The sequence below is a fragment of the Mastomys coucha genome, unplaced genomic scaffold (genome assembly GCF_008632895.1).
Source record: "Mastomys coucha isolate ucsf_1 unplaced genomic scaffold, UCSF_Mcou_1 pScaffold11, whole genome shotgun sequence".
In the NCBI taxonomy this organism is placed as follows: domain Eukaryota; kingdom Metazoa; phylum Chordata; class Mammalia; order Rodentia; family Muridae; genus Mastomys; species Mastomys coucha.
This window is the reverse complement of record NW_022196893.1, coordinates 3,882,325-3,899,752: the sequence shown is the minus strand read 5'-3', so window position 1 is coordinate 3,899,752 and position 17,428 is coordinate 3,882,325. Positions and strand designations below refer to the sequence as shown.

The following is a 17,428-nucleotide window of genomic DNA, read 5'->3' as shown; positions in this document are numbered from 1 at the left end:
CCCCCCCCCCAGAAGAGGGTGGAAAGCCATGTGACAGGTGGAACCCCTGGTCTCCTAAAGGACCTTCAAGGCTAGTTTGTATCAGACGGCTGCCAGCCCTCAACCTCACTGACATTTCCTTGAATTCTCTGTCTGTTTTAGGGAAATAGTGGAGCACATGGTCCAGCACTTTAAAACACAGATCTTCGGGGACCGGAAGCCAGTGTTTGATGGAAGGAAGAATCTGTACACAGCAATGCCCCTTCCAATCGGCAGGGACAAGGTGAGGCTACATGTGCCGGGCCTGTGCAACTAATGGGTGAGATTCCGACATGGTTCATGGTTACTTATTTCTCTGATGTAGAAGATCACCTCACCTGGGAGGCCCGGGCGGCTGCTCTGTGTGGGCTTCATCATGGGGTGTATGGGATGTGCCGGGCTTTGCAGCAGGCTGCTCAAACACAAAATGCTCCCAGGTGCAACCCACAGACCACCATACACACTGTGTGTGTGTGTGTGTGTGTGTGTGTGTGTGTGTGTGTGTGTGTGTGTGTGTGTGTGTGTGTGTGTGTGTGAGGGAGGGAGGGGGGGAGAGAGTCTGTGTGGGGGAGAGAGAGAAAATGTGTATGAGAGAGTATGTGTGAGAGAGTGAGTGAGTGTGGGTGTGAGAGAGTGTATGGGTAAGAGAGAGAGAGTGAGTGAGTGTGTGTGTGTGCACGCGCATGTGTGTGTGGGAGAGAGTGAGAGAGAGTGTGTGGGGGAGAGAGAGAAAATGTGTATGAGAGAGAGTGTGTGTGAGAGAGTGAGTGAGTGTGGGTGTGAGAGAGTGTATGGGTGAGAGAGAGAGAGTGAGTGTGTGTGTGTGTGTGTTGCTGTGCTGTAGCAGCCTCTGCAGTGAGGAGGAGGAGGAGGAGGAGGAGGAGGAGGAGGAGGAGGAGGAGGAAGAAGATGAGTCAACCTGGTGCGGTGACTGTAGAAAATGTTACCTTCCCTTATTATTTTTAGCCTTATCTTGGCTTTATTTAAAAAGTAATAAAGCTCTGTCCAGACTTTGACAGTCTGAGAATGAAGGGACGACACGTTTCCTGCAGGCCTGAAAACGGTTGTGTTGCTAAGTGACCGTGTGCCTTGGCTCCTTTGTGCCTGTCTGTATTCCCAGTGGAGCCAGGCAGTCGTGGTACCTGGTGGCTCTGCTCCGACACACCGTGCTGACAGGAACACACTATGTTAGGGCAGGGAGAGGGCCAGTGACTGCACAGCTCTGTGTGTCGTGTTCTGATCTCCCCACCCCCACCCCCCAGTGGCACGTGGGTTGTCGCTACCACTCCAGGAACTGATAATGGGCGTAGGGCTCCTAGTTGGAGGGAATCCCAGGACTGGGTGTGAATGAACTGAGCAGGCTTTCCCTGGCAAATTAACATACTGTGAATTGGAGATTTATTGATCTTAAGGTTTTGTGTTTAATTTACACATTGTTTTTATTTAAAGGTCTATAAGAAAGAAAAGCATAAGGAGTTTATTCACAGTTTTGTTGGTACAAATTTATAATTAGACACTGGGAGGATCATGAGGAGAAAGCTCCTGAAGGGGGAATGTGGGCCTCTCATGCTCAGATGCAGACACAATCAGATGAGCTAACGACAGAGACTGGAATGAAAATAGTCTGTGTGCCTTTCCTAGTAATGGGACCTGACACAAGCCACCTCACCTTGCCAGCCTGTCTACCTTTCTAGTGCAGAGTGGAGCAGCCAGGATAGGCAGCCCCACCTCTCTTTGTGTGATACACCTTGGATCTCAGCTGCAGTGTGGGTTTTCATCGCAGGTCTCGGGGCTTCATGCGCCCCTCTCTGGTCCACACTGCAGTGTAAGTAGCAAGTTTTGAAGAGCTCCGGCCCACTGCCCAAGACATCCCAGCCTCTGGCAGGTAATAATGGGTGCAGTAAATTGCCTGTGCTAGCCTGCACACAGCATTTGGAGATGCACAGTTAGTCCCATGTAGCTTAATCCTAGTCTCCCATGTCAGTGTTTTCATCTGACAAGCTGGCATGGGGTTTCCCCTCTGTCTGAGCCAATCAAAAACCAGTCAGGCAGTGGTGGCGCACACGGTTAATCCCAGCACTTGGGAGGCAGAGGCAGGTGGATTTCTGAGTTCGAGGCCAGCCTGGTCTACAGAGTGAGTTCCAGGACAGCCAGGGCTACACAGAGAAACCCTGTTTCGAAAAACAAAAAGGCAAACAAACAAACAAAGCAAAAAGTTTCCCCTTCTTTACTACCAGCAGAGCTTTGCTTCAGTCTTTTTCTTTTTTGTCCTCTGTAGTAAGAAAGGGCTCTCCTCGGGTCTGTTACCTCAGTGGTGACTGTGATGCCTGATGTGGATACGTGCCAGTGTGTACATCACCTTCCTTAGGAGCAGTCCTCTCCAGAACTCAGCTCACACTCTCCATAGGTGTCCACCTCGATGCTTGCCCATGTGAAAAGCGCCTTGGGGTTGAGAGTACTTGTGTCTGCCAAGCTCATGGCTTCCCTTTGAGATGGGACAGAACCAGAAAGTTAGATGCCGGTTGCTCTAAATTTGAGACTGACTTCCTCAGCCTTCTATCGCCAAAACCATGCCTGGTTTGGTTTTCAACCAAAACCTAACTTTATCCTTGGCTGTGTCCCGCTGTGCCTTCTTTTGCCAGCTGTCTGCACGTTAGAGCTTCTGAGCTGCTGCCTCCCAGGCCAGGGAGAGTGGAGTGTATCTCCTTCTTAGATGGCAGTTATGGCTGAGGTCTAGCTCATGGGAGCCCGTTAGTAGCCTCAAGCTGTCTAGTAGCCAGTGGGCTCTGGGAGAGGAGGCTCAGTAGGCGTGGGCATCCCTAGGGGTCCCTGTGGTGTTTGTGCTTGAGACATATTGCTGGGAACACTTGAGAAGCCACATACCTTTGTGGGCTTGTGTCTCTGCCTTGTCACCTGCCATGGTGCTTTTGGGCCCCCAGCACACGTCACAAACACACTGGTTCTAATAGGTGTTTGGAGGGCCCCTGTTCTAGTTAGCTTCCTGTTGCTGGTAAGCACCATGACCAAGGGCAGCATGATTTGGAGGGGAACAGGTCTACTTGGCTCACGTGTCCTGATGTTTTAGTTTGGGTTTCATTCCTGTGAGGAGACACTCTGACTAGAGCAACTTTTATGAAGGTAAACATTTAATTGGTGCTAGCTTACAGTTTTAGAGGTTTAGCCCATTATCATTATGGTGAGGAACATGGCAGCATGCAGACAGACATGTTGCTGGAGAAGGAGCTGAGAATTCTACATCCTGGTTGGAAGTCAGCAGAAGGAAACTATGTGCCACACTGGGTTTAGCTGAAGCATAGGAGACCTCAAAGTCTGCCTCTAGAGAAACACTTCCTCCAACAAGGCCATACCTCCTAATAGTGCCACTCCCTATGGTCCAAGCATTCAAGCACAGTCTTGGGATTGGGGGTGGGGAGAGGAGGGCATTCCTATTCAAACTATCAAACCTGATCATAATCCCATCACCAAGGAAATCAGGGGAGAAATTCAAAGCAGGAACAGAGGCATGAACTGAAACAGAGGCCATGAATGGCCCATGCTTCATGGCTTGTTTCCCATGCCTTGCTCAGCTTAACCCAAGACTACCTGCTTAATTGTGGTTCTGGGAGGGGAGCCTACAGTGGGCTGCACCCTTCAATACCTGAAACTGTCTCGACCGAAGGGAGAAAGGAGACCTGAAACACAGAGTTCGAGAACAAAAGGACACGGAGCCAAGTTGAGGGTTTTTAATCAAGGCTTGTCTTTACTTTGAGGGTTCAGTATTTATATATAAGAGAGCAAACTGAATCTCTAGGTTACAATGACATTTGAATAACATAAGGAATTTGGGAGGAGTCAAGAAGAGTCTGAACAAAGTCAAGGGGGAAGTCTAAGGGAAGCTGGCTGTTGGGCTTGAAGGTGGAGACTCAGGATGTCTCGCAGGTCTCAGCTCAGGGGAGTGGCTGGAGGCGCAGTCTACAGTGGGGGAGGAGGTCAACAACAGATGTCTTCAGTCTGTATACATGTCAGCCAGCAGGCATAGCTTTTTCTGGAATCTTCGAAGGTGGAACTCATAGTAGTGAGCCTTTGTTTCAGGCACAGCAGGCGTGAGTTGAGTCTCCCGTGGCAAGCTCTGTGATGTCTTGTAGCTGAGGCATCTAACATCTCGCCCTTGTTTATTATATGAAAGTAGGATTAAGGCCATATCAATGGGCACAGCTTTGTACGCGGATTTTTATGATGTTTAGTCAGAATTAACTTGGGTATTTGTTATCTCTGGTAGATATCTTTACTCGTCATCAAGGTCATGTGTAACTAGTTTGATTCTATAAATCGGGCTCTTTTTGTGTTTTTTCAAAAACACAGCCACTCGGCGCGTGTCTCTGTCTTAGGTGGATATCTGTTAGGATCGTGGACCACAGGTTTCTGAAATGTACCATTCACCCATGTAGTTAGCGCCAAGATATGTCTCAAATACTTATAAAGTCTTGGACCACAAGTCTCTCTGGAGCCTTTTTTTTTTTTTTTTTTTTTTTTTTTTTTTTTTTTGAAGTCTACTTGAAGCAGTGCCTGTAGCCATTGTGTTGGGGATGGGAGTAGCCTCTTGACTTCAATTGTAAATTACCTGTTCAGACTCAGGGAACCTAGAGATCAGGGCTCAATTTAAATGTAAATTGGTAGGATTTGGCTGGTAACCTCAGGATGTACCTCGGGTAGTTTAAGATATTTAAAGACAGTTTTTTAAAGGAATAGTACTTTCTCTTAACTTTAGTTGTATGAGCATGAACAACTGTAAAATTTGAGAATTAGTAATATTTAAAAAGGAACAATTTTAAGCAATTGTAAACTCATATATATATATATATATATATGTAAATTAAAAGTTTGATTTTAGCACTTTAAAAATAGTGACTATATAGTACGTAGTTTAATTATCTGTGTAGACACAAATAATGTCTTTTAAAACTATAAGGGTATAGAGGGGAAAACAACCTCTTAAAACACTATAACTCTACTTTATGACTTTGACTCTCTATAAACCCCAAGCTTAAAATTATTTTGAACCACACATATAGAACTGTGACAACACTGGTTTTGTCTCAAAAATTATTTTTCTGAGGTAAGGGAGAGGTGAGGCCAGGAAGACTTCTCTAGGTCTGGTTTGTAAAACAAAAGGAATGTCTCTCAGGTTTTATCGAAGTCTTTCTGTGTTTTTGTATTAACTCAAATGTAAATATTTCACTGAGCAAACCACTTGAGTTACACCCAAAAGATTCTAAGGGCAATTTTGTTGTTTAAAAGAGCAAAACTTAATTTTAAACAATCTACATTTTCTAAAATCATATCAAAAATACCACATTCACGCCACAAAGCCATTTAAGTGTCTCTCTGTCTCTGAGCCGAAGTTAGCAAGCCTGGGTCATTCTGAGACAAGTTCTCAGAGCACGCCAGATCTCTAGAAAGTAAAATCATGGTGTCAACCGATAAGTCACATGTTATTTGAGTTACCAGCTTTAAACTAGCTTTCAGTTACAACGTTTACCATACTCAATACAGAATATATTTATACCTTTAAGAGCAGTTAGAAACCAAATGAAACAGTTACACAAATCTTATAAATTTAGATCAATCATAGAATTTAGAACTTAAGCTTTTGACCCTTTTTATAGGCATCTTTTCGGACAAATACCCATCAAGAAAATCTCCAACATGTTGCCTGCAGGCCAGTCCGATAGAGGCACTTAGCTGAGGGTCTTTTCTTCCCAGGTGACTTTAGTTTTTATCAAAGCGACAAGCACAGTTGACCTTTTGCCAACTTGACACATAAATACACCATTATTAAACCATGCCTTTTCTTTCTTGTTTATCACAAAGATGTTATAAATATCACGACTTAAAAATGTAACTTTAAGGGCTGGAGAGATGGCTCAGTGGTTAAGTGCACTGACTGCTCTTCTGAGTTCAATTCCCAGCAACCACATGGTGGTTCACAACCATCTATAATGGGATCTGACACCCTCTTCTGGTGTGTCTGAAGATAGCGACAGTGTACTTATATATACTAAATAAATAAATAAATCTTTAAAAAAATGTAGCCTTCAACACTTTAAAAATTCAAAGTCTTTTGGTGGTATACGCCTTTAATCCCAGCATTTAGGAGGCAGAGGCAGACAGAGTTCAAGGCCAGCCTGGTCTACAGAACAAGTCCCAGGACACCCAGAGCTGCATACTAAGACTCTGGCTCAAAAACAAACAAACAAACAAACAAAAAACAAAACAAAAGTTTATTAAATGTCCAAAGTTACTTAACTGGATTTCTATAACAATAAAAGCAAATTAAATACTTTCTTATTCTGAAGGAGAAGAACCAAACTTAAGGAAAAAGAGGCAGGTAAAATTTTTTGAGTTCTAGCCAAAAGTTATAAAGTGAGAGTCTGTGTGTCTCTTGGAAGGAAGGAAGGAAGGAAAGAAGGAAAGCAAAGCAAAGCAAAGCAAGCACAGTGTCCACTGTCTGGGACTTCCTCATGATCTTCTGGACTCTGAAGGACCTGGCAGCACCACCTCTGGATCTGCTACCTACAGCACAGTTTGTCTCATAGGCTCAAGCTGACCCCACACTAAGCCTGTTATTGCCTTTGATGGTCATTCCCTGGTCCTGACACCTCTAAGATGATGGGGTCACCACTGCAGCTGAGGCTACACTTTACCAGTGATATCAAGCCTCAGTTCCTTCCATGACTCCTTCAACCCCGCAGCTTTCATGCCATTAACCCAGTGCCACGTGGAAGATGTACACATTACCATGTTTGGCTACCAGCTTGAGACCCATTAGACAGCACTGAAACAGGACGTGACCTGTGTGTCCCTGTCAGAACAGGATCCATGGCATCAAGCCCGGCCAGCAGCTGTCCCTCTGGCCAGCATAGCGATTGTGATGCCAGACCCCTGCTGGTGCCATCACTCTTCTGTGGGGATGGGGGTAGGTGGCCCTGCAGCTGAGGACAGGGAAACCTTGAAGACACAGCTGCTTCTGTGCGTTCACAGCTTTGGAGCAAACACTGCTGCTTTGTGTCAGGGTGCGGCTCTCTCCTCCCTTTGTTTCTTAGTGGTGTGCTGTTCCAAAATGTACATATATTTGCTCTCAATTTGATTCCTTCTTGCAAAGATGTCCAAGCAAGAGCTGCATGGCTTGGTGTCAGTGTCCTCAGAGGTTGAGTCCATAGCCAGCTCACCACCTTCCCTACCTAGATTGGTACCATGTGATCTACCAGGCATCCTTGGGTTCTAGACACACATCTGGGTTGTTTCCCTGTGGAAACCCCAGTCTCCTTTTTGCCCTTTCCTGGCCCTGGGGCCTTGTGCTGTTTGCCAGCCCAGTGTCTGTGGTGATAGATCTAGTAGGATGAGGTGGACCCATCTCCCTGCTGCGAGTTTTGGGTACATGAGGATAAAGTATTCCAGCCCCAGAGGGGGGTTGTCAACAGATAACAAAGCCACTTTGAGCATCACCTGAGTGGTTGGTATGTGGGGACCACAGTCATGATACAACTGTGAACATTAAGATCTGGATAGATTGAACAAGTGTTATGGGAGAAAAGTGGGCATGTTTGGGAGAGTCCAGCATGCTGGTCACTGACTTTGTACACTGATTGCACATTTGGTAAAAGTAAAGAAAATCAAGTCTGGGGAAGAGGATCCTTGGGTAAAGAGCTTGTCACAAAAGCATGAGGACCTGAGTTCTCTGTCCTGAGACCAGGTGCAGATCTCTTAGACTCACTGCTTGATCAGCCTAGCCTGATGAGCAAGCCGCAGGTTCAAAGAGAGACGTAAACTACAAAGTGGGAAGCAGCTGAGAAAGGCATCTACCATAGACCTAGGCCTCCACATGTGCACCCCGAATACACAAGAAAATAAAGTTAAAACTTTAATTTCTTTTGTTTTCTTGGAGTTAATGACCTTTGTGCTTTGGTTTGGCAGGTGGAACTGGAGGTCACGCTGCCAGGAGAAGGCAAAGATCGTATCTTTAAGGTATCCATCAAGTGGGTGTCATGCGTGAGCCTGCAGGCGTTACATGATGCACTTTCGGGGCGGCTGCCCAGCGTCCCCTTTGAGACGATCCAGGCCCTGGACGTTGTCATGAGGCACTTGCCATCCATGAGGTGAGGGCATCAGGTGGATGGGGACAAAGACTGCAAGCTGAAGCTGGGTGTTCACAGAAACATTGAGATCTTGACCGAGGAAGGGAGGAGCCAGCGGGGATAGTCACACATGCAGTCTGAGGGGCAGACAGTCCGTGATGGAAGACGATAATGTTAGCTTGTCACCCGCAGCCTTGCCTGAGTGTAGAAGGTTCACCTCTCTGCCCGTGAACTCACACAGTCCTGTGCAGAGTCTGGAGCAGCTCTTGGACATTACACTGGCCACCAACACTATGCTTGATTGAGTGCCCGTCCTTGGGAGACTTTTCCGTAGCATGTGTGACAACAGCCAGCACCAAAGGCCTGTTTCATTAGAGGCTCTCCCTTTGCTGCACCTAGCAGGGGGCAAGATCATTTCAGGGCTTGTCATTTTCCCAGTTGTCAGAGTGTTGCACTGACTAGCACATGGGACCAAGGCCAGGGAGCTGCATCTGAACTTGGCATTCATACAAAGCACACAGTAGGACCTCAGGAATGGTGAGAAATGGTCCTACAAGATCAGAAGTGAGAGGCAGAAAGAAAGCTTCGTGCTTAGTTAGGCCCTGCCACTGATTCTTCTCTACTCTGCAGAAAACTGGGTGTTCTTTGGTTCTGTGTTTACACATTAGGCAGAGAGGGGACTATATCTCAGAGTGAGCTGTCACTCTCAGCAGGCCCCTGTCCTGCCTCTCACTGCTAACAAGTGTTGATGGGAGGGAGGAAGGCAGGTAGATAAGTAAAATGTACAGTGGCAATTAACAAAATCTTGCCTATAGTTTAAAAACAAACCAGTATTTACTTTCTTTGTGTAGTGTGCCAGGAGAGAGAGAGAGAGAGAGAGAGAGAGAGAGAGAGAGAGAGAGAGAGAGAGAGAGAGAGAGAGAGAGAGAGAGAGAGAGAGAGAGAGAGAGAGTATGTGTATGTGTGTAGGTCAGGGAACAGCTTGTTAGGAGTCAGTTCCTTCTTTCTACCATGCAGATCTTAGGGACTCAGGTCACCAGGCTTGGCCGCAAGCGCCCCTACCCCTGAACCAGCTCACTGGCTGCATTGTCTATACTTCTAGTTGAGTAGTGGGAATTCCTATGGTTTCCTCCTTCCTTCCTTTGGAATGGTTACACTCATTTTTACAATCAGGAGATTGTCAAGGTGTAACAGGATTAACAGGCACAGGCAGAAAGTAAGAAGGGCACACTCCATGATTTCATTAACAAACAGTGCCACTTATGTACAATGGCTGAACACTGTATCCCACCCTTTGGTGGTGAGACAGCCTGCATGTAGTAGGATGTAGGGGAGGGTTGTGGAGGGTGTGTCTGCAGCAGGTGGGTGGGCTTAGAGCTAGGCTGCTCCGGCTGCCTCTGCCTGGTAGCTGCTAGGATTTTACTTATGCTAATGTTGAGCTGCTCCTACCTGCATAGCACAGCCCTGGACTAGGAAAACTTGAAGGGATATGCCCAGCTATATACACTGCACAATGGAAATAAGGATGGTGGGAGAATGGAAACACTAGCTAGATCTGCATGGGCCATGGGCCCAGCTGGAGGCAGAGCCTGCTCCCAGATTAACTCTGTCCTTTTGAGATTGGCGAGGAAGGTGCCCTGCAAGTGTGGAATGACGAGGTTGTGAGCTAGAAGCATAGCGGGGCTTGTCTCACACTGGCACCAAGCCTTGAGATGGGCCCCCTGCGCTCTGTCAGTTCCTGTATTTAAACGTCTGACAGTCTTAAGTGCACAGGGCTACTGCTTACATGGGGAATGCAGACAAGAACTGCATGTAATGAATGACTTTACAGAAGAAAACCTAGAGGGGTCTCTGAGTGTAGATATGCCTGCTGGGACGCCCGGCTGGGATGCTGGGCTGAGTCCATCTGATTAGAGGAGGGTTTATCCCTGCTGCAGGTACACCCCTGTTGGCCGCTCCTTCTTCACTGCGTCTGAAGGCTGTTCCAACCCTCTGGGTGGGGGCAGAGAAGTGTGGTTTGGCTTCCATCAGTCCGTCCGACCTTCTCTTTGGAAAATGATGCTGAATATTGATGGTAAGAGAAGTCCACGGGCTTCACTGCAGGGTGGATGGGGCCCATGCAGCCGCCACTGAAGTCGGTGGAGATCCGAAAACATGCCGAGGAGCCCAGATTCTTTTAGCCACCTTTAGCGGAGCTCTGATGTGATACCAGCCTGTGCTAACTATCTTTTGGGTGTCTGAGATAGTTCCTAATTGGGCATTAAAGCCCTTGGAGTGTTCTACTCCCAGGGACCCTTTAGCCAGCCTGGAGAGCTCCCTTTGCCCAGACCCTTTGCACTCCCAGAGCACCTCCAGGTGTGGGACTGGGGCCGCACCCTTCACACTCTCCCCATGTTTCCTGATTGCTCACATTGCTGCTTGAACTAAGGAACAGACACCATTAGGTGCCATTGGCTGGCCCCTGCCCAGCAGCCTTCCAGCCTTGGAGTGTATTAGACCTATGATCGCTGTGACAAGTACATAGAAGAAACCATTTAAAGCTGTGAAGATTAGCTCAGGTTCAGAGGTCTCGGTCCACTATAAGCTCAGGCTATCATTCTGAAGCCAAGCACCATGGCAAAGAAGCAGTGACATAGCATAGCTGCTTATCTCATGGCAGCTAGGAAGCAAGAAGGGGCTGGGGACAAAGTGCATTCCTGAGGGCACAACCGCCCCCCCCCCAATACCTCCCCAGGGATTTTCTTCCTCTAGAAATGCCATCAGTCAGTGGGCTAATCCATTGGTTGTCTCAGAACCCCCACAATCCATTTAGCTTTCAGTGATGGGGGGGGGCGACGACACTGTAGCCCCCCTGCTGTTCCTGGTACTTCAGGAGACTCAAGGTCATACTCTGCTGAGTCCCTTCCCTCTGCCAGGGACTGACAGCCAGGAGCAGATAAGTTCTTACAGTATCCTCCAGCAAGGCCCTGCAGGCCACATCTTGGTCAGATGCACCTCGATTGCAAAAGAATTATATGAAAGGAACACTTCAGAAATTTCTCTAGCTGAAGGTGGCCAGAAAACCTGACAGGATCCAAGGTCCTGGATGCCCTGACCATGCTAGACATGTTCAAGATCTCTGTAATTCTTCTAGTGACTTCTTCAGATTCAGCCAATCTCTTTCAGTCCCATTGGCCTTGGCTGGAGGAAGCATGGAGTCTCTGGGGTCAGTGCATCTCTTGCAGGGTGGACACATGGGCATAGTGGACATTGCTTTTCTCACCACAAAGAAGCAGCTACTAATTAGTCACACAGAGTACTCCAGATGCCGCCGTTAAACTCTGTCTCTTCCTTTCCTGCACATAGTATCGGCAACAGCGTTTTACAAGGCACAGCCGGTGATCGAGTTTGTTTGTGAAGTTTTGGATTTTAAAAGTATTGAAGAACAACAAAAACCTCTGACAGATTCCCAAAGGGTAAAGTTTACCAAAGAAATTAAAGGTAAAGATCTACCCAGCACAGCAGGCTAGCGGGTAGGACCACTTCCACTGGTGCGGGTGTGGGTGCGGGTGCGGGTGCGGGCTGTGGGAAGAGTGAGCCACAAGGCACACTGATTTTGAGTCAGTTGGGACCCATGAACAGAGGGCCTATGACTCTAATGAATACAACTGCATGAGTGGGAGGGGCTTGGTGTCCAGTTTGGTCCGTCCACAAACGTTAGGTTTCGAGAAGGGTGGTGATGGCACCCAAATCTTATGTGCTGGGTTCTTCTGGCAGAAGGCTTCTCTGGATGAAGTGTATCCAGCCAACGTGTTCTGTGGTTAGTCCACATTCTTACTCCTCAGCTCTAGAACCTCATGGCTTCATCTGTGGCCAGAGCTGCCGTGTGTGCCTTGGACTGTAAATATGTAACAAGAGTAACTCTGATACCTGCTGTCTGTCACCAGGTCTAAAGGTGGAGATAACGCACTGTGGTCAGATGAAGAGGAAGTACCGAGTCTGCAATGTGACCCGGCGGCCTGCCAGTCACCAAACGTAAGGCAGCCAAGCCGTCTGCCCTCCTTTCAAACCCCAGTCACTCAGCTTCCCAGACACTGGAAGTCCTGGGACTGCCCTGCAAACAGCTGCTTGCCTCTGGGGCTCACTCACACTCTGCTCTAAGAAGTGAGCTCCACAGGCTGGAGAAATGACTCGGTGGTTAAGAGCATAGCATGCATATTGTTCTTGGCAGAGCAAACAGGACACAAGTTCGTTCCCAGCACCCATGTTGGGCAGCTTACAGCTTCCTGTAGCTCCAGCTGCAGTGCCCTCTTATGTACCCTTGAGGTACCTGCACAGGCGCATGCGCGCACACGTTTAAAATATATTAAGTTGATTTTGTTGTTGTTGTTTTGCCTATATGTATGTCTATTCACCATGTGTATGCCTGGTCCCTTTGGAGATCAGAAGAGAGCATTGGATTCCCTGGAATGGGAGTTCATAGGTAGCTGTGAGCCACCGTATGGATGCCAGGAATCAGACCTGGGTCCTCTGCAATAGCAGCCAGTGTCTTAAAGCAGGTCAGGGATTCACTGTACAGACCAGGCTGTCCTGGAGCTGCTCACAAAGAGATGGCTCTGCTCAGCAGGTGCTAGGGTTTAAGGTATATACCACCATGGCCCACAAAATAATTTATGGAAAAAATGTGGAAGGTGAGGGATGGCTCAATGGCTAAGAACATTGGCTGCTCTTCCAGAGGTTCTTATGTTCAATTCCTAACATCCCGTGGTAGGTCATAACCATCTATAACTTTGGTCCTATGGAATCCCAAACCTCCTTCTGGTATACAGCAGACATACATGCAGACAAAATGCCCATATACATAAATAAGTCGTACACAAACAAGAGTAAATTCCAACATAGAAGTCCCCCACACACATGGGTACAGAGGGTGTCATCTTACCGGTGCTAGGGTGTCTGCTGCGCTGCTTTGTGTAGGTTTGGGAGGAGCAGAGACACCTGTGGGCAGCCTGAGAATTGAGGGACTCGTGAATGGTCCAGGTGCTCGGCCCTGGGAAGGTCCAGTGTCCAGGGAGCTTGGAAAGTTCTTTCCTGAGTCACCTCTTTCCGCAGGTTCCCACTGCAGCAGGAGAGTGGGCAGACAGTGGAGTGTACGGTGGCCCAGTACTTCAAGGACAGGCACAAGTTGGTTCTGCGCTATCCCCACCTCCCGTGTTTACAAGTCGGACAGGAGCAGAAACACACCTACCTTCCTTTGGAGGCAAGTCTCTGAGCTACTGACTGGGGAGAAGCCCAAACCCAGCCCACCCTCTGTGATGCTGTAGGCCTCAGCTAATTCACGCATTGTTGAGACTTGTCCCCTCTGTGTACACCTTCTCCTAATAAAATGGGATGAAATTAGCAGCTTGGGTGGGATTACCCACCACACTGTTACTTAGGATCTCAACTGCATACCCCTGGCTGGACTGAAATTCTCCTTGTAGACCAGGCTGCCCCTCACCTCTCAGAGGTCCTACCTGTCTCTAAGTTCTTATCTCATCAAAACCTCAAGTCCTGGTATAATGGATGTCTCCTTTAAGCTTTCTGTTGCTTAAGGGCCAAGAGCAACTCGGGAAGGAAAGAGAAAACTTCATTTACTTTTCTACATCACTGTTCATCACCTAAGGAAGTCATTGCAGGAACGCAAAATGGGCAGAAACCTTGAAGTAGATAGAGCTGGTACAGAAGTGGAGGTGTAGAGGGGTGCTGCTTACTGCCTTGATCCTGAAAGCTTGTTCAGACTGCTTTCTTATAGAGCCCAGCACCACCACCCTGGGGTGATGATGGACTGGGCCACCCTCCCCATCAGTTACTAATTGAGAAAATACCTTACAGGTTTGCCTACAACCTGATCTTATGTGGAAGCATTTTCTCAATTAAGTTTCCCTCCCCTCAGACGATTGTAGGTTGTGTTAAATTGACATAAAGTTAGCCGGTACAAGCTGGGCAGTGGTGGCGCATGCCTTTAATCCCAGCACTTGGGAAGCAGAGGCAGGCAGATTTTCTGAGTTCGAGGCCAGCCTGGTCTACAGAGTGAGTTCTAGGACAGCCAGGGCTACACAGAGAAATCCTGTCTTGGGGGGAAAAAAATGTAGCCGGTACAACAGATGTGAGCCACTCACTGTGCATAGGTCAAACCCAGCAGAGTCCCACCAAAGCTGTAGATGGTCATCTTTTATGCCAGATTTACCTACAAGTTCTGTTGTGAGTAGTAGGCTTGGGAGTGGGCCTACTCCTAGCCAGGGCTCTAGCTTGCCTCCCCAGCCTCTAAAAACTCCCTCCTACAACCCCTAGTCATACACACAGTTCACGTGTTAACTTGTATCCGTTGTCTTTGTAGGTCTGTAACATAGTTGCTGGACAGAGATGTATAAAAAAATTAACAGACAATCAGACCTCAACCATGATCAGAGCAACTGCCAGGTCAGCACCCGATCGACAAGAGGAGATCAGCAAATTGGTAAGCAGTGGGTCCTTGGGTTCCTCCAGGATGGGGTACACAAGGACTCCCCCAGCCCCAACACACATGCCTATACTTTGAGCAAAGATGGCTTCCACTGACCTATCTTCCTCTTTTTCTTTCCTCAAGATGCGAAGCGCAAGTTTCAATACAGACCCGTATGTTCGTGAATTTGGAATCATGGTGAAAGATGAGATGACAGATGTGACTGGGCGGGTTCTGCAGCCGCCCTCCATCCTCTATGGGGGCAGGGTAGGTGCAGATGGGTGGCATGTGTGCGCACGAGTGCGCTGAACTGCACCCGTTGGCTCATACATGACCAAGATTCCACCCTCCTATGTGTTTTTAAAGTTTGCACATTGCTTTCAGTGTTTCTAAGTTCTTATCTCATCAAAACTTCACTTTCTTCTTAAGAGCTTTTGGAGATGGCGTCTGATTTCTCACTACCGTGTACCCATCCATCCATGCCTTCTCATTCATCTGACTCCACCCCATCGTCCATCCACCTCTGTGTCCTGCTTACCCATTGTGGCTTCCCATTCATCCATCTGACCACACTCAATCTCATCTACTCACCTTTATCCAGCCCTACTCATCCATCCTTCCCATCCACTCATTTATTCACCCCGTCCATCCATTCATCTGGCCTTCACACCTATCCATCTAGATTCACCATTGGCCCAGCCATCCTGTCATTTCTCATCTAGCTCGCCACTATCCATCCAGAACCCATCATTCTGCATGTGTGGAGAGGGGTTATTTATAGTTCTAAGGACTGCTGAGACATGGAGGTGACACATCCATGGTGATCTGTGCTTTAGGAGTCATTGTTGGTCAGGGGGGACCAGCAGCAAAATGTTTTCATTCGTTCCCCCACTGAACGACTTTGTCTTTGTAGAACAAAGCGATTGCCACACCTGTCCAGGGTGTGTGGGACATGAGAAACAAGCAGTTCCACACGGGCATCGAGATCAAGGTGTGGGCCATTGCCTGCTTTGCACCCCAGCGCCAGTGTACAGAAGTCCATCTCAAGTAAGCCTGCATGAGGCCTCAATGCGCCTGGCCTTGTTTCTGTTGGTCAGATGGGTCACTGGGGTTCTGATACCAGCGGTATCTAACAGAACACTTGCCCAGAGTGATTCCCATTCATGAAATGTGACAAGGCCAGATTAGGTGTGAGAAATAAGAGCACCTGAGCAATGAGGTTAAAAATCAATCCGTCACCATGGAAGTAGAGGTGGACACAGTCAGTGGACTCAGACTGTAGAAATAACACACTTCACTATCTCTTATGTAGCCCTCCCTGGCTATCTTAGAACTCAACTATGTAGACCCAGGCTGTCCTTGAACTCACAGAGATCTACCTGCCTCTGCCTCCACTAATGCTGGGATTAAAGGTGTGTGCCCCATCCCTGGCTAAAAATTTTTAATGACATTTGTTTGTGTGTGTGGTGGGGTGGATATGATTCTGTCCATCCCATCATGCACCTTCAGAGAATAAGCTGAGGGAGCTGGTTCTCTTTCTACCACGTGGTCGTAGGGATTGAACTCAGGTTGTCAGGTTTACACAAAGCACCTTTTCACACTGAGCCATCGTTCTGGTCTACTGTGGAATCTCAGTGAGTTCAGTGAGAAGCAACACCGAGAACTGGGTGGGAAGAGACTATAGAGGAAGGCAGCATCGGGTAGGCTGCAGTGGCTGCTCTCCTGTGTAAGGGAGAGCTTGCAGTGAACACATCGAGCTTTGGCATATGCCTGGCCATCTTTCCATCTTATCAGCTGCTTAGGGCAGCTGATACAGTGAGCCGCAGGGGGCCGCTCAAGTGTTGGGCCAGTGGCAAGGAACTAGGCTTGACCAGCGCCAACAAGAATGTGCCCTGGAGCTCCCAGGGCTTGTACTCGTGTTCCAAGGTTAGAGGGGAAATAAGACATTTGTTTTGTGCCTGTCCAGAGGCAGTGAGGGGGGCACACCAAAGCCTGTAGAGTATAGCTGGAACCTTACCATTTCAGCCAGAGGCTTCGATGAAACTGTCTTATGCAGGGCTGAGCTCACTGCATGGAGGCTGTCAACCTGCACTGGTGGCAGCTTTTGCCTGTGCTTCTGACAGAATGAGCCAGAAGCCCAGAGAAAAGAAAGCCTGGGCAGAAGCTGGATGCTGACCAACTCCTGCCCATCTTCTATCCTTGGTCTTTCTGTCCCCAGACACACCCACCTGTTGGTGATGTGATTTCGGGTACACAACCATGAATTGTGTAAATGCAGCACATGGGAGGTGAATACTGGTCCACTAGGTTGGAACTAAGTGTCCTCACCTTGGCTGCTGCTCGGATGCTTTTGCTCTGAACATAGCCAGTCTTCTCAGCCACCTGAGTCTTGTCTGGCAGTCCAGATGCTGGCTTTGCTTGGCTGCCACCTGTTTTGTTTTCTTCTGGGTCTGTGTCTCCAAGGCCAAGCTGTAGCCACTAGAGCAGCAGGGGAAACCCACAAAAGCCGATGGTGTCCTTTATTTTACCAGAGCCCTAACAGAGAGTGGCTTAGGAAGCCTGCATGGCATAAAAGAAGCATACTGTGCCACTCGGAAAGGCAGCAAGCATGCATCTTACATCTGCCATTTTATCCCAGAGATTATCCCTGGGCCTTCTGTGGGTGCGTGGTGCACTCGCCCCACTCATGGGTTGGTATGCCTTTGCCTGACTATCTGAGACGAAATTCTAGCATGGCATAGTGCCTAACCCGAGGCCCCAGATGGTGAGGCAGTAGAATCCTAAGTTTGAGGTCAGCCTGACGTACCAAAAG

At 48.1% G+C, this 17,428-nt stretch overlaps 1 protein-coding gene across 1 annotated transcript in view; it reads left to right on the top strand.

The window, feature by feature from the left end:
* Ago2 (argonaute RISC catalytic component 2) overlaps positions 1-17,428 on the top strand; it is an 86,687-nt gene that overhangs the window by 47,371 nt on the left and 21,888 nt on the right. The window contains exons 3-11 of the mRNA XM_031359314.1: positions 142-262; positions 7,993-8,174; positions 10,091-10,227; positions 11,499-11,633; positions 12,080-12,167; positions 13,245-13,392; positions 14,512-14,631; positions 14,761-14,883; positions 15,530-15,663. Of these exons, the coding sequence (XP_031215174.1) occupies positions 142-262; positions 7,993-8,174; positions 10,091-10,227; positions 11,499-11,633; positions 12,080-12,167; positions 13,245-13,392; positions 14,512-14,631; positions 14,761-14,883; positions 15,530-15,663 (1,188 nt within the window). The remainder of the gene's footprint in view (positions 1-141; positions 263-7,992; positions 8,175-10,090; positions 10,228-11,498; positions 11,634-12,079; positions 12,168-13,244; positions 13,393-14,511; positions 14,632-14,760; positions 14,884-15,529; positions 15,664-17,428) is intronic.